At 34.3% G+C, this 17,136-nt stretch overlaps 1 protein-coding gene and 1 non-coding gene across 5 annotated transcripts in view; both read right to left on the reverse strand.

The window, feature by feature from the left end:
* The window catches only part of LOC145213572 (sterol regulatory element-binding protein cleavage-activating protein-like), a 79,990-nt gene that overhangs the window by 8,540 nt on the left and 54,314 nt on the right, over positions 1 to 17,136 (reverse strand). The window contains exons 12-21 of one of the 4 annotated variants that reach the window (XM_080081914.1): positions 14,556 to 14,686; positions 14,287 to 14,396; positions 13,218 to 13,325; positions 12,494 to 12,657; positions 10,223 to 10,332; positions 8,438 to 8,478; positions 4,836 to 4,904; positions 4,684 to 4,766; positions 3,628 to 3,799; positions 940 to 1,040 (exon numbers count right to left, since the gene is read on the reverse strand). In XM_080081914.1, the coding sequence (XP_079938040.1) occupies positions 940 to 1,040; positions 3,628 to 3,799; positions 4,684 to 4,766; positions 4,836 to 4,904; positions 8,438 to 8,478; positions 10,223 to 10,332; positions 12,494 to 12,657; positions 13,218 to 13,325; positions 14,287 to 14,396; positions 14,556 to 14,686 (1,089 nt within the window). Of the gene's footprint in view, positions 1 to 939; positions 1,041 to 3,627; positions 3,800 to 4,683; positions 4,767 to 4,835; positions 4,905 to 8,437; positions 8,479 to 10,222; positions 10,333 to 12,493; positions 12,658 to 13,217; positions 13,329 to 14,286; positions 14,397 to 14,555; positions 14,687 to 17,136 lie in introns of all 4 variants that reach the window. The other 3 variants (XM_080081913.1, XM_080081912.1, XM_080081915.1) reach the window with 3 other exon arrangements.
* Trnas-gga (transfer RNA serine (anticodon GGA)) lies at positions 10,801 to 10,874 on the reverse strand. Its single transcript has one exon. It is a non-coding gene; the product is annotated as a tRNA-Ser (tRNA).

Genomic DNA, 17,136 nt, shown 5'->3' on the forward strand with positions numbered 1-17,136 from the left:
ACCTTAATTATGCATTAAGTTTTTAAGATAAATATTGCACTAAACCCAGAATAGCTGCGCCATATTGAGTTGAGTTTTTTTCGCTGGGTGAAAGAACACATAGCTACACAATTGCACTAAACAGTCGAACGACTCAGTGGGTAATAGACGTATATAATGATCAATATTGATAACAAGCATTTAAATTTAGAGATCAATGTGTTAAAAATACCAAAATGTTGTTCCGGCAAGACACCGATTGTAATTTCTTGCTGCAATAAATTCAAAGTATCAAACTCTACTGAGATTTGAACAACGTTAAATGCAAAACAAATAGTAAAAAATTACATTACGTAAACATGTAATGGCCGTCAGAAATGTTAGATCGCAGGTCATCAAACTATGTTGTTTAGGTTCACGTTATTGGTAACAGGCCAATGCTTGGCATATTTTGTGCCTTCTATACACATCTACCATTTGCGTAAATTTTATCCAAATCCATCAAACATTTTATGGCAAAACAAGTTGGACAAATTTCGGGAAGAAAAACAACAACAATAAACAATGAAACAAATCGAGTATATTCATTATGTGTCCCCTTCCCTGAACCTACAACAAGTAACTGCCTACATTAGGGCTTGAATTTCTGACCAAAAGGCTGATAAACCTAAAACGAATATTTTGGGGTGAGAAAATGAGTAAATGCAACTAAAAGTTATAAATCATTTAAAATATTCAATAAAGCACCAACCAGTGAAAAGTACAAAACTCTTGGATCATGTACTTCAGTAAGTAGTGCAGGGGGCTGTGTGTGAAGCGATGGGTTATCAGGGGTCAAACTTTGGATAATAAACTAACATGTGTGTAAATTGAATATATTTAAAGCACTCTTTCCGACCAAACTCATGCAAAAAGACAGCATTTGGCAGCAAAAAAAAAAATTCTGGACAAAATGCTTACAGTGAAGGCTGATATTGTTTGTTGATGTGCACTTTTAATCGAATATACAAGTTGAAGAGAAAGCACATCACATTCAAGGTTGTGATGTTTTCGGAAAGAACCTGAAAAAAAGAAAAATTTATTAACAAACAGGTAAACCTAAAACTGGAAAGGTAGCTTTCTGATATACTTTCATTTTATATATCCTTTTTACCAATTTACTATACACATCATTTGATCAACACATATGATTGTTTTTTTGCAAACAAAAATGAATGGGTCCCCCACCTGCGTGTTTGTGCGGATTTACAGTAAACAAATGTTGTTAGACTCTTGAGGACAAATTACAAGAAAGCATTAACCCAATTTAAAAAAAATTCTGTCTGTATTCTTTTTGCATCATTATTGTCATATAATTACAAAAAAAGTAAAAAGAACAGAAAAAATACTTTCAATTTAATCTTTTTTCCTGGAAAGCATTAAAAATTGTACTACAGACACTATAAATTAAAAGGTCATTTGTTACAAGGTATACATAACAAATTGTATTTCACTTAACTTTGTTTCGCAAACGACTACCATTGACCTGTAACAACCTCACACGGTGCAGACAGCGCAGGACCTTTTGACACCAGTCTCAATAGCATGCAGACCTTAGTGTTTAACAAAACCGTTTTGCCTAATTTATACATAATTAAAGTATTGATTTTGAATTGATTTGTCAAAAATAAAGAAACTATGTTATGATCAAAATTGTCCTTAACTGTGTTTGTAAAAGCTACAAGTTAAACTTCAGTAACCCGTGGTCATGATGCGGCCAACGAGAATTTAAAGACCATTTGCGGCTTTGATACATTAACTTTCAAGTTAACTTTAATAGGTTCGCAATCAGCGCCAGTATCATTAAACATTGAAATCAGATTGTGTTGCGCCCTTCTTCATAACCCCTTAGGGGGGCTTGCCTCACACTTTAAGACCACAACAGTTAGTTACAACATCATTACAGTCACTAATTAAAAATCACGTCTTCAGATTGATGTTGGTGCTTAATAGCACAATACCATTACTGGTAGCATATTTCCAAAATGTTTCCGAATTCGAACCACAGGGCTTTTTTAGCCAATCACAGCAGGGGAAATATGCGGGTTGCCATTACGTCACGTCTAGGTTGCTAAGCGGTTACTTTGACTTCAGTATTGTCGACGTTGCGAGTTTTATGTCAGTTTTGATTCAAAAAAACGTTTTTACAAGTCAGAACATGGTGAAGACTGATGCATTTTGGATGTTTAAACTGAAGGTCATGTTTATTAGGTTATGTATAGCAGTAAATTATACACACATAATTTTCATTGAGTGTAAAATCACTTTTGTGCAATATATGCTTTATTAATGTTAGATTATACACTCATACTTTTTATTAAGTCTGAAATAGCTTTTGTGCAAAATATTTTCTATTAATAATGCTATGTGTTTGTTTAGGATAGCAACGCATCCCCTTCAATCAATCAATGTCAAAATTTTACTTTGTATATGATGAGCACTGCATGCAGGCAAGTTTGCATGGCATAAAAACAGTGTATTATGCCTCATTGTCTCTAGTGCAAGCACGGACATAAAATCCTTTAAATTGCTCAAGGCAGATCTTAGCCTCAGATTCATCGGCATACTTTATAGCACAAAACAAATTTATGCCACTTTATGCCCAAAGTTACATTTACGCCACTGATCCCAGAGATAGTACACAGTGCAGGGTTTTGGATTATGGCAGTTGTTAGTGACTGCTGCACTTATTCCATCTGTAACAAGCAACTTGGTCTCATGGGTTTGTACTTTGTAATGCTTACATGAAGAAAAATATGAAGCCAAAAATACATGAAGAAAATATTTTTTGTAGATTCACTGATCTTTAGCTAACCAAGGTTTCCGGCAGCTTTAAGCAAGTGATGAGTAGAAACCAACTTATCTGATGTTTAGTTGACTTGGTGTAAAGTTTGATCTTAACATCCATAGACACAGGACACAAAGTGTTCAATTTGATGCACCAGTTTCATGTTGGCAAAACTGATTAAGATGGCATTTAAAGGTTTCCCCAAAATATTTTAGGGTTGAAAAATGTTTTGTATACATTCCATCTAGTACTATAAACTAAACAAAAAGACTCAAGCCACTCATCCCATTCTTTTTCTGATTGTAAGGTCAATCTAAAAAACATTTCTTTATTTCCTTTTGTTACTAATTTTCCTTCAACCACAATTTGCTGCATGGAATCCACTTAACAATATCAGATAATTATTTACAAAAAAGCTTATGATTAATTATTAAAAATGCCTTTTAAAACGCTTTTATTTTAGTAATACAATTATAAAACCACGCACAACCTTAACTTTCAAATGTAGTAACTCAAGGCAGAATGGCTGGTTACTACGCAAGCTGTCGTCTGATTGGTTCAATGAGTCGACTATGCTTATTGGTTAAAAAGTCACATGACCCGGGAAAACCCGCCTTTGTGATTGGCTTAAAAAGCCCTGTGGTTCGAATTCGGAAACATTTTGGAAATATGCTTACTGGTATGCTGCAATTGTTTACATACAATGCACACCATTCACAAAAAATTGGGATATTGTTTAGAAGTGCAGTTTTAGCAACCTCACTTAACCAATACTACCCATGTATGTGCCCTTAATATGCGTGTATATTCACATAGCTGACCTCTATGTTGTAGTGCAGTAGGATTCAAAGTGGTTGCTTCAATTTGATAAAAATCTAATGTGCCTCCTATTCTGGCAGCAACAAGGCGGTAATCTTCGACAGCAAGTCCAACTACTCCACTTCGTCCACACTCTTGGAAACAACGCAGGTTAAGGGAAATGGAATCCCATATCTACAACAAATACAACATCATAAACTAACTGATGTGGGAAAACCTGCTTTAAGTTGGTGTACTGAGGTGAAACAGTACATCTTATTTTTCTCACTTTTGGTTTGTTTGTTTGTCAGCCTGTTTTGGACTATCATCATTGAAAAAAGCTCAAAGCCAGGATCAAACTCCAATCGATCAGATAAATATATTTTTTGTTTCCATAAAGGAAGGTTAAAAGGAGAATTTTTCAAGAAATATTGGAGAATTTATAGTTTCTCACTCAAATTTGGAGCAAAACTCAGTGCCTTGTTTGTCAGCAATGCATATTTGTCATAAAAAACCATGCTTTGACTTGCTATGGACTAGTATTGGATACACAACAGCAATGTTTTTTTGGAATATGGGTGCATGTCAGTATGTTAAAGAGACAGTCTGTGGCCAGAAATCATTTTGCTAGCCTGGTATTTTACATACCTGAGTGTTCTGCAGCAAAAGTTATCATATGATAGAAGAGATATATTGCGAGGACAAAAAACTTTATTCATGGTAGGAGAAAAATCACAGACTGCCTAACCAATGTCAAGCTGATATGGACTTAAATTTCGATAACTACCTAACATGTATGTAAATTTGAACCAGTTTATAGCACTCTTTCTTGACCAAACAATTGGAACAAACCAGCGTTAGACAAAAAAAGTATAGACAAAACAATATGTCTATCAGGACAAATCTTAGAAATAAAAAAGGTACGGCAACCCTGCTGATAAGCAAAATGGGCTAGACCCCAAATATCATAATGAATACTTTTTTGTTTTCATGAAAATGTAAATATTAAACAGCATAAAAACAGTAAATTTAAAACTACAATTTAAAAATTACAATTGACAGATTTTTTTTTAATTTACCTCAATTCGACCTGTGTCACAACCTAATATTAACAGGCGTCTGTAGCAGGTCAGACTCCAAACAGCTGATGGGCAACTTTTTTCTACAAATACAACAAAATTTTATTCGATTAAAAAAGGAGTGCCCAAACCATTTCAAAAAATATGTGGACCTGTAAGTGCAATAGCTGGGTTGCATAAGCTGAAATTTAGCACAACAAACATAGACGATCCAAGGGCTGCTTGAAAAAAATCACAGTGACAGAGTTCGAATTGATACACTGTAGTCATGTCAAAAAAACTCATAGATAACTAGACAGATAGATTTTTGTACATTTGTAAGATTTAAATATTACATATACTACATCCTATCTATTTGCAATCAACATGCACCAATATCCACAATACAACAAGCATAAATTTAGGGTTGGGCATTTGACCGGTCAAATAAAATCTGGTCAATTGACCGGTCAAATACTTGTCAAATAGGTCAAATACTATTCCCATTATTAAATTGCAATTTTAGTTAAAAGTTGGAAGTTAAATCGCCTTCTAAACCATAAGTAATGGAAATAAAGGTTTCAACTCATGTAAATTTGTTTCTGAAATAGGAATTGTTCAGTTTGTGTTGTATTACATACTTTTCCGACTGCATTGCATGCTTCATTTCATCAATGGCCCCACCTGTGTGTCTGTAATTTTCTTTCAGTAATCACATAAACTGGATTTGAACTGGATTCTAATAATATTCTATATACATCAGATTAAAGTCTAATTTTGACTGAGATTTAACTGCAAAACTCGCTTATCCTGCTTAAAATCGTAATTTATGCTGTTAAGCTGTTGTCACATCTCCATTCATGACAAAAAAGGAATATACAAAAGCTTGATATGTACGTACTTTATCCCAATAAGTACTGACCTGTAACTTATCCACAAAAATCTATTCTGGGCAATTATAAGCTAAATATTTAGCTACAAAAAATTTGTGGATCAACTACAGAAAAAAAGGACTGTAGACCTACAAGTTTACACAGATCCGTTAAAATATTTTTTTGTCTGTCAGTAAAAATGTGCAACATTTGCAAAATGCCCACGTAAATACTAATGAACAAACTTCCCCTCATGGACCTATCACACCCAGTTTTTATCAAGATAAAACAGGGCTAGAAGTGATCCATGTTTTTTAATTGCAAAGTTTGCCATAACGTAAATCAGATCTTAATTTCAACTGAAAAGTATCTCCTAATTGTTTTGGGATTTATTTCAAATGAACAAAACACATCTACATTGGCTTAAAAAGCACTTATTAATACTAGAAAAGTGGCTTTCTGATATACTTTCATTTTATATATTCTATACGACATTTACCAACTTACTACACTATACACAATTTATCTATATATATGATTGTTTTTGCAATCAAAAACGAATGGGTCCCCACACACGCGTTTATGCGGATTTACGGTAAACCTATGTTGCGGTTATTTTTAGATTTTGTAGATAAAAGCATTAACTTAACTTTAAAAGTTTTTGTCCATATTCTTTTAGCATCATTATTGTCATATAATTACAAAAAAACGGTGAAAAAAGAACGGGAAAAATACTTTCAATTTAATCTCTTGCTTTGACCTTGATATTGTCGTTCAAGTTCAGTTTTTAAACATAAATTTTCCTAGAAAGCCTTAACTGTTATATTAGACACTATATAAAAAAGTCGTTTGCTACAAAGGTATACATAACAACTTGTTTTTCACTTAACTTTGTTTCGCAAAAACGACCGTTTAATGACCTTTTTACACTGTTTTTAACAGCATGCAGTCCTCTGTGTTCAACAATACCGTTTAGCCTAATTTATAAATGACTTAAGTACTGATTTTAATTCTTAACTGTGTTGTAATGCCTACAAGTTGACCTTTAGTGACCCGTGGTCATGCGATGTCCAAGCTGACAATGAGAATTTAAAGACATTTATCATGGCGTTCGAAAAAGTTAAGTTTATTTTTTCATATTTATGTTGATCAACGACGTTTTGCCCGAGATAAACGAAACCGAAGTACGTTTATTGAGATTAAATTACGTCTTAGGTGTAAAACCTTCGCCAAAACTGAAAATGCGCGTAATAACTCAACGACACAGCATTGCTGCACAAAAAACAGCTGATTTCTAATCACCCAAACGACTGTCTCGTAAAACACGTCTGTCCAGACGTCAAGCTGAGCACTCCCGCTCTGCGGCCTTAATCGTAAACCAGTGAATTCCTCCCTTGGGACTTATATCTGACTGATAGCGTAAACATAATATGGGTTGTAAAGGTAACTGGCAAAATTTTAAATACTAAACGAATAGCCTGCTTAAACAATTGTTAAAATGTTTAAATATTTCTGCACCATAGGGCTTGTATTTCTGGCCTAAAACTAAAACTGATTATTTCGGGGTTTGAAGGGTGAAAAAGGGGTGAATCCGAAAAAAAGATACAAAATTCTTTAAAAAACCTTACATTGCACCAAACAACAAAGCATGAAACTCCAAGATGCTGTACTTTAGTCAGTACAGCTGTTGAAAAAATTTACGTTTTGGGGGCCTGTGGGTGAAACTCTGGGTCAATTGGGGTGAAACTTCAGGAGGATCAAATTTGGATTATTAACTAACATCTCTGAAAATTTGAATAAATTTAAAGCACTCTTTCTTGACCAAACGCATCTCACAAACCAGCGTTAGACAGAAAAAAGAAAAAAAAAATACGGACAAAACAATATGTGTCCCCTTCAGGGAAGGGGACCCATAACAAGAGTATGCCCTAAATTGTTCTACCTGAGGGTTATTAGAAATAAATTACCCTTCCTTTTTAACAACCAAAAACAAGTCCAAATGAGAGTTATTAGAAATAAATTGCCCTTCCTTTTTAACAACCAAAAAGCAGGTCCAAGAAAATTTACCACATTTGATTTTTAAAATTAAAACAAGTATTTGACCGGTTAAATAAAGTGCTGTCAATTGACCGGTCAATTAACCGTATTTGACCGGTCCATTGACCGGCTTGCCAACCCTACATAAATTTGTTTTATAATTTTAAAGGGGTCACTGTTTTAACACTGCTTTTAACAACATAGTTGTTTCTGCAAAAATCATGATGGTATGGCTGGTCTGACAAGTTGCTACAGCTGCAACAACTCACTCTCAACTGTTTTCCAAAACATTTAAGTTGACCTGTATTAACCTTTTGCTGTGCCCAAACAGGCAATAAATAAATACTGTAAACTAGAAAGGTGGCTTTCCTATATATTTCCATTTTATATATTGTGTACCCTATTTATCAATTTCTACACACACCATTTGATCTTCAAACATGATTGTTTTTGCAAGCAAAAACAAATGGGTCCCCCCACACATGTTTATGCGAATTAGTCATGAAAGGATTTAAAATTTTTAATTTTAGATTTTATTGTTAGATTCTTTTTTAGAAGGACAAATTAGTAGAAAGCATAAACCCAAACTTCAAAAGGATTTGTCCATATCCTGTTTACATTACACTGTCATATATTTATGAAATTAGTAAAAATAAACATAAAAAGTACTTTTCAATCTGAGAATTTCATCTCTAGAATTAGCTGTGCAAGGCCAGTTTTGAAACAGCAAACAATTATTAAAAACTAAGGTTTGTATTTTTGGCCTAAAACTAAAACCAATTTTTGGGGGTTCAAGGGGTGAAAGTAGGTTAAATGAATAAAAAGTTACAAAATTGTATAGAATATTTTTTTAAATTATAAAATACCCTTTCCAAATTCATTTCTGAGTTCCTCATCAGCAGAACTTCTGCCAACACAAACAAACCAAGAGTAAAACTGTTGCTAAAAAAGAGGCCATGCAGATCATATTAATGCGACTATTTTTACCATTAAGCAGAAAGTAAAAACTCAGAAATGTCTTTTTTATTTGTGTTTTAAAGCTGTTCTATGTTTTTCTATGCATAGTTGATTTACAGCAGGGGTCTCCAACTCAAACTTTGTCCCGGGCCGATTTTTGAACTACCTAGAAGCAGCGGGCCATATGCTGTCTTTGATGTCAAAGTGGAATTACCACTTTGGGTCAGATGCTTCCGTACTAGATGTTCATAGTCCATTAGTGGTTAACACCACTATTTCTTTGAAATATAAGAGCTCATGGCTTTACTATCTCACTTGCATGTTGATCAATGTTTTTTAATTCCATAAAAAATAACAAAGAAAGAAATTGTTTGTGCATAATTTTATATCTTAAGATTTGTCTGTTATGTCACAACCCACTCATACATCATTGCTATGTGAACCAAGCGGATAGTTTTTAGGTAAAATGGATCCTACAGCCGTAGTGGACTGGTGAAAGTGAAAATTACTTTTAGCAGCTTACGGTTTGGGTTAGCTGAAGTGTTTAATTAGCTTCAGCATTTTAATTCACCTTGGACCATGGAAAATTATGAATGTCAGTTATGTAAATGAAATGGTTTGGAAACCACTGACCTAGGCATCTTAACAAGTCAATGCAGCCTACACAAGTGACAATAAAATGTTGGTTGGCCTTATGAACTTTAGCATCTTTATCCCTATGCTAAATCAAAACAGTAGTTACCAAAACTAAATGGATTCTGAGCTTTATGCTTTGATGATCAGACTACATTAACATTATTACATCACAATAATAATGTATCACAAAGGTTAAATTTAATACTTTAACTTAGTGATATAAGATTAATATATTTTTTTTTCATTTGCTAATAACACTGCGAGCCACAGAAACAAAAATTCTTAGGATACCTTACATTGCACCAACCAACAAATCATAAAACTCCTAGCTCAGTGGTTCCCAACCAGGGCCCATGGCCCCCCAGGGGGGCCACGAGCTGTGTTCCGGGGGGCCACGGGTGTAGATTCACAAGAAACACTCACTAAAAGCCATTTTCTTTTTAACTTTATTCCCTAATTCAATGGACTATTTCACATACTATTTGTCGACAGTGAGGTTTATCACAATTACGGATTCTTGGTTACTCTATTCGACCTGTTTAAAGCCGAAATTAGTACCGAATTCCAACACGAGATTGCCTTTTACATTTTTCAAGGGGGCCACAGGTCCTTCAGGGTTACTTAAAGGGGGCCACGAGGCCAAAAAGTGACTTTTAGGGGGCCACGGTTTACCAAAGGTTGGGAACCACTGTCCTAGCTCATGTACTTCTGTCAGTACAGCCGATTTACAAATTTCAGGTTTTTGGGGCCCTGTGGGTGAACAGCTGGGTCATTCAGGGTCAAACTTGGATCAAACATCTGGCCAGAGAAGGGGGCCCATAATAGGGAAGACCAATAATAATGCAGCACCTAAAGTTACTTGTTTCGAAAATACACCTCAGTTTAAAAATTGTGATCATAATTAAAACTGATTTTGCAGAAAAAATTTTGGATTTTTTTTTAACTTAAGCTTGAACCATAGATAGTGTTTATCAACTGGCACTTACTACTGATTAATATTTTCACCCAAATAACATATTTTTAGACACAAAAAACCAGCAAGCTTTCAACAATCTAACCTGTCAATCGTTCCTGAGCACTCTCCCGAATGATAATCCCAAATCTTTAAAGTCCCAGCAATATCCGTAGAAATCACATTAAACTCATTGGCATTGACGAATTCAATGAGCTAAAATAAAAATTTTAGTTTGAAATCTTCAACTAGAAAAATTGCTGTTCTGTATTTAACAAACTTATTTGTTTTGATAGTTTGGTACTATTCTCTTTTACATTATGTACAGTTACAGAACAGTCTGCAAACTATAAAGCTACAAACACTATTAATTTTTATAGTATATTCCAACAACAGGACTCCTTCAGCTGGAAACTGTATCCAAAGTCAACTTCGGCCTCAAAACACTCCAAGAATAAACCCATATTAGGGCATAGATAGAAAAAAGCTGTTAAACTGCTACAATAGAGATCTATAGCTCTGCAATAACCTGATAACCACAAAATGGAACTTGGAAGGTAGCTTTATTTTAAATGTATATATACTAGATATATATCATAGTACGCCAGGCCTATTAAAGGCGTGTACCGAATCAGCTGGTCTCCTAAGCATTTCTACATGGCAAGGCACAGGCTAGAAAAATCTAGCCTGCGGTGGGATTCGGACCCACGACAGGAGTCTTTCCAGGACTCACGCTCTACCAACTGAGCTACACAGGCTCAGTGAAGAAACCTGCAATGGTGCTTGTGATTAGACTTTCTGACTTTGGTGCATGGCATGGGTAATGTGTTCTGACTTCGGGGTGCATGCCATGGTTTTGTGTTCTGATTTTGGTGCGTGACACGAATTTTGCGTTCTGACTTTAACATGCCATGGGTAATGTAAAATGTCGGGTTTATATGTTCTGACTTTTAGTGTAAGGCAAGTTTTGCATGTGTCACAGTTTTGTGTTTTGCACTTCAGGGCCAACTATATATTCCCGGGTTTAAGCGGTAAAAAAATGGGTAAATCGAATTAAAAGTTACAAAATTCTTTACTATATCTTACATTGCACCAACCAATTGAACATGGAACTCCTAGATCATATACTTTAGTCAGTACAGCTGTTTTTTTAAATATGTTTTGGGGGCCTGTGGGTGAAACACCGGGTCATTCCAGGGCAAACTGTAAATTATGTAGTAAACAGTGGCCATAGGCGCCGAACACGGGTATGCCGGGTATGCCTGGCATACCCAGACGAAAACCTCGAGTATGCCGCATACCCGAGAATCGGACCAACGTTATTCATGCGTTACACTATATGCTTTTTAGAAATGTTTGACCAATACTGTTCCGTAACAAACACAATTGATGTCAATCGCGGTTATTGTTTCACAACCCATGAATTATTCGCATTTATTACAATTATGACAATTGCAACGTCTTCTAGAAGCATTGAAATTTGAACATTAAAGGGTGGTAAAAAATAAAAACGAAGGTGTTGGTGCTCGCTTAGAGAAGAAGGGTGCTGCCCCGGGTTATACGTTAACAACCACGTGATGAAAAAGATTAGCTGTGAACTAAATTATGATAATGTAGTCCAACCTTTGGCCTAACTGCCATTACAACGACTGTCTAGTAATAGTTAAATCGAAAAAACAACAACAACAACAACGCTTATTGTTAATAACGTACAGTTGGTACTTTTACAAAAATTAACATGCCAGCTCGTCGAAAATTTCGGGCAGTTTAGAACATCGTTTGAAGTACACTCAACTTTTGCGTCACGTATACAACTCAATGCGTTAAATAGGCGACACGTTGTAAACAAAACACGCGACTTTAAAGCGTATAAAACGATCATATTGATGGCTAAGCGTATGTGCTTTGTTGCGTAAAAACAAAGGATTTTTGTAATAGTTATTACAGAGAAAATAAATGTTAAATACCATAGTAATTTGCGACGTCCGAGCTAAATCGATTTTATATTTATTGTTCCGCTTCCCCGTAATTTTGTCCTATTTTTTGAAACGTGCAACGCGGAGTTACCGGGCACCAACATGCGTTTAATTGCAACAGTAGCAGGCGGTGGATTTACGTTGTGTAAACTTATATACTGCAAGTTTACGTAGTCTCGTCATATGTAGCGACAGGAAATAAATTTGGTATTTCATGACGTCATATAATATGGCATACCCGGAAAAAAAAAAGTCGGCGCCTTTGACAGTGGCACCTGTTTTTTTTTTAAATGGTACTGATATAAACAAGTCAGAAGAGAGAAATAAAACAGTCATGTGAAACAGCATGTGTCTCTTTTCAGAAAAGGGACCTATAATTACTAAAAAGCAGTGTGACTTGCCTGTGTGTGACCAGTAAGTATTAAAGGAAGTGACTCTCCCACAGAACTCATATGCGTTCCTGAATCTGGCACTTGTTTCTTGTGACGATGCAAATGCCAATTCGCATAATCACGTGAACAAACACATCGGTACATGATATTCAACAAAAATACCATGAACATACCTAAATTGTTGGATAAAAAATATGTTTTGATTTGAACTTATATTTTGCCAATTTTTTTAGGGTAAATATCAAGATGATGACTGTGACGGCTATTGCCATTGAACATGTACTTTGAAAGGATACTACTTCTATGCATAATTTAAAAACATCTTGCTAATGTTTTTTATTAATATGATTGTTTCACAGGTTATAGCTTACTAGGAACATGTTTGACCACCTAAATTTATACACCTAATTGGCATGTACTTTTAAAACATTTTGTAATGAACCAGTTGAAGCTACTGGATATATGTTCTTTAGCAAGTATAGCCATTTATTAAATTTGTATGCCTGTTTGTGAATGGCTGGCTCTCCTGGGCATAAACTTTTCATGCACAAACATCGGGTAGATATCCATCACAACTGTATATTTTACATTTAAAGCACTTTTTTGTCTCCAGAGGAGGAACAAACCCCATTAAGCAGTAAAAAAGATTAAAGCTATAACATCTGTCACTTGTTCAAAACACATTCTATTTCACTAAATATGCTATATTTTACAAATTATTGCAAAAACTTACCTGATACTGCACCCAACAACAATGTCAAATAATAATCCAAGCCTGTCATCTGGTATCTTCCTGTGTATGAATCAGATGGAAGCCGGTGATCTGTTTCCAGCTCCTGACCTTCTACAACAGATAAAGTAGTTTGGACCCATGTTCAAAAACAAAAGATGTTTCCCAAACAAGAGAAGGGACCCATAATTAGTGTCAATGTTTGTTTGTAAATTTGTAAAGTTTTCTTTACAAACAGGCAGATGAAGGCTTGTGTATATTTAAACTAGAATTTGAAAATTTGATGTAAGTAGGTCTCTAACTTACATTCCCCAGAGAATGTGTTCACTAGATTTCACCTGATCATTAGTTGTCAAAGTCCATTTTAAAAACACTTGAAAATAGGGCTGTTATCAAACAAATACCTTTTGACACATTTTAAATGATTAAATATTTTTTTCCTATGTAGTAATCCTCAATATATATGCAAAATCAATTTACTTGAACACATTTGTGACATTTTTTATGAAATTGCGGCTACACAGAAGCACTGCCACATATGTTTTCAGCCTTATGTTAATGTTCATTAATGCATTTCCCCAAAAACGTTGGACAAAAAAAGCATGACAATTTGGTGTTCATTTCGGTATTTGTTACCCTCAGAAATAATTAAAATCATTCAAGCAAGTAATTGAAATGTTTTGTCACAATTCACTTCAGCAAGTATTAAAAAGGTGTCGAAAAAAGTGAAAAACACACACAGAAATACATATGGGTAATAACTGAAGCATGTCTTTATTTGTACTAATTTTTAATTTTAAACATGAAAAAAAAGATGTATTTCTTAGATTTAATAGCTAAGAGCTAACAAAAATAGTTAAGTAATTTTAACCATCCTTGTTTAATAATGACTCTGGGCCTTATGTATCAGGTATTCTAATTATTTGAATAATTTTATTTAAAAAAGAAAAAAAATGATTATTTAAAAAATTCTAAGCCTTTGTTAGATCACAGTCCAAAAACGATACAAACAAAACAATGTATCACAAAAAAACAAACATTATGTACTGTTTGTAATAAACACAAGTCACACCTATTGAAGATTTCAAAGAACTGTTAACCAGCAGAGGTTGTTGAAAGTTGTCAATGCTGATTTGCTTAATAGCCACAGGAATCAGAAACACAGGTAAAATGCTTAAAAACCTGTAAACATTTTGTTAAAATAAATAAAAAAACACTTTTTTAAAAATTTAATGGCGTAATTCGGTGGTTCTCAAACTACTGGCATAATTTATAATTTTAAACAAAATATGTTACCAATTATAACAAATGAAAGTCATTTAAATGCATCAAAATACATACTTTGCAGCCAATGTAATATTGTAATAGGCAAATAAAGTAGGCCAGTGTCTGAATCCCAATTGTTGAAAGGAATATATATCTTCGTAACTCCATTGAATATCACCACTGTACAACTTGGGGTCAAAAACCACCTTTAAGTCACAAGTAAAAATAGTAAAACATACAAACACTCTATTTATTGCACAAATACAAACCTACAAACAATAGTTGTCAAAAAGCACAGCAAAAGTGCACCATTTTGGTTTGAATATTGAATGACTTTTCAAAAACTTTCAATAAACTAGAACAGCCTTTTAATAAACTACCACATCTTGCCATTGCACATACAGTAAAGCCAATTTTGAGACAGTAATATTTTTTCCGAACTTATTTTATATTTGGTCAAATAGTAGGCAGCTTTTTTCCTAACCTTTGTTCTTTTTTGTAAGCAGAAACTCATGGGTCTCCATACATGCTAATTTGTTAATAAGGCAAACTCTTAGATAACCATTGGGGTTCTTCTATTTCCCAGGTTTGCTTAGTTCATGGAATTTGGGAAATTTCCTTTTTTTTTTTTTTTTTTTTTCAAAAAAAAAAATTTGCTGCTTTTCGTGGGTAATTACATCATTGCAATCACTAAAATTAGTTTATTTTGACTGATGGCATCTAATTTGCCACGCTTTTGACGATTAAAACCATGTTTGCAACCTTGTTTAACTTAAGCAAGTTTAGTAAATTACGAAAAAACTGTTGAAATTTCATCTAATTCAGATATTGTTTTTTTTTTAAAATTACCCATTTTATGGGGCTAGTGGGGTGACTGATGGGGGGCCTACACCCAAACTAATAAATCGCTAAACCACAATGACCCAAACTACAGTCCTGGAAAATATTATCTAAATCAGCCAATTTAGACACTCCTCTAACCATGTGCAAAATCGTCAACCAAGCAATGTACAAACATAAGCATCATATGTTCTGTGGCCTATATCTACCATGTGTGTAAGTTTTATCCAAATCCACCAAAGATTTTATGCCAAAAGTGCATGGACAAACTTTACATGAGAAAAAAACACTCAGTAAAATCAAGATGTGCCCCCTTCACAGAAGGGAACCCATAATATAGCAAATTTTCATACATCAGCTGTGTTGTTTCACACATTTTTACAATACTTCACATTAAAAAAAGGGTGGCCTTTCATCATACATACAGAACCAATTAATCAAGGTTTGAATATGCCAAGCGTTTTGTCCCCATTAATCAGTTTTCCCAATTATCCGATTTTTTGGTTTAAACATAACATTTTGTGTAAACATAACAAATTTTGAACAGAGTTGCAAATCACACTTTACCAGCTAAACAGGGCTGCTTTGAAGCTCTTACTATTTCAATATTTTTTTAATAAAATACTAGAAGGGTGTATAATCACTTTTTGCAATTGCACATAGACTATAACCTGTTTTTAACATGTTAATACATTTCCTATTCTTACTTCCTATTGGGTCCCATATTAGCCAACGCCTTTATAACATCAGTTGTTTCTGCAGGCATAAACTCATGGGTCCCCACAGAAGCAAAGTTGAAAATAATGCATTTTAAAAGACTAGAAGAGTGGCTTTCTGATATACTTCCATTTTATATATTCTATACGATATTTACCAATTTACTATACACATCATTTGATCTACACATATGATTGTTTTTGTAAACAAAAACTAATGGGTCCCCACACGCATGTTTGTGCGGATTTACGGTAAACAAATGTTGCGGTGATTTTTACATTCTTAAGGACAAATTTTTAGAAAGCATTAACCCAACAATAAAAAAAATTGTTCGTATTCTTTTTGCACTATTATTGTCATATAATTACAAAAACATTAAAAAAACGTAACAAAGACTTAAATCTAATCTCTTGCTTTAACCCAGATATAGTCCTCCAAGGTCGGGCAATTTTTTTTAGAAAGCTGTAACAGTTGTGTTACAGACACTTTAAATTAAAAAGCAATTTGCTACAAGTGTATACATAACAAATTGTTTTTCATTTAACTTTGTTTCGCAAAATGAGTACCATTGACCTGTAGTAACCTCTCAGGGTGCACACGCCAAACGAATGTTTGACCTTTTGACACCGTTTTCAATAGCACGCCGTCATTCGTGTTCAACAATACTGTTAAGCCTAATTTATACATGCCTTGAGTATTGACTCCTAAATTGATTGTTAAAAAAACGCTACGTTATGAAGAAAGTTCTGAGCTGTGTTTGTAATACCGACTAGTTGACCTTAAGTAACCCGTGATCATGCGGCGGCCAACCTGACAGCGAGCATTAAAAAAAACATTTATTTGGCAAAAAAGTCAAGTTAATTTTTTCATCTTAACTTTTATTAACAAAGTTTTTCTTGACATATACAAAACCGAAGCACGGTTATTAGGCTTAAATCACGTCATAGGTGTAAAACCTTCGCCAAAACTAAAAATGTGAGTGATAACTTAATAAAACGACATAGCATTGCTGTGCAAAACAGCTGATTTCTAATCACTGAAACGATGTCTCGTAAAACGTCTGTCCGACGTCAAGCTGAGCCCTCCCGCTATCGTAAAC

Source organism: Phallusia mammillata, chromosome 2 (genome assembly GCF_965637545.1).
Source record: "Phallusia mammillata chromosome 2, kaPhaMamm4.hap1.1, whole genome shotgun sequence".
Taxonomy (NCBI): domain Eukaryota; kingdom Metazoa; phylum Chordata; class Ascidiacea; order Phlebobranchia; family Ascidiidae; genus Phallusia; species Phallusia mammillata.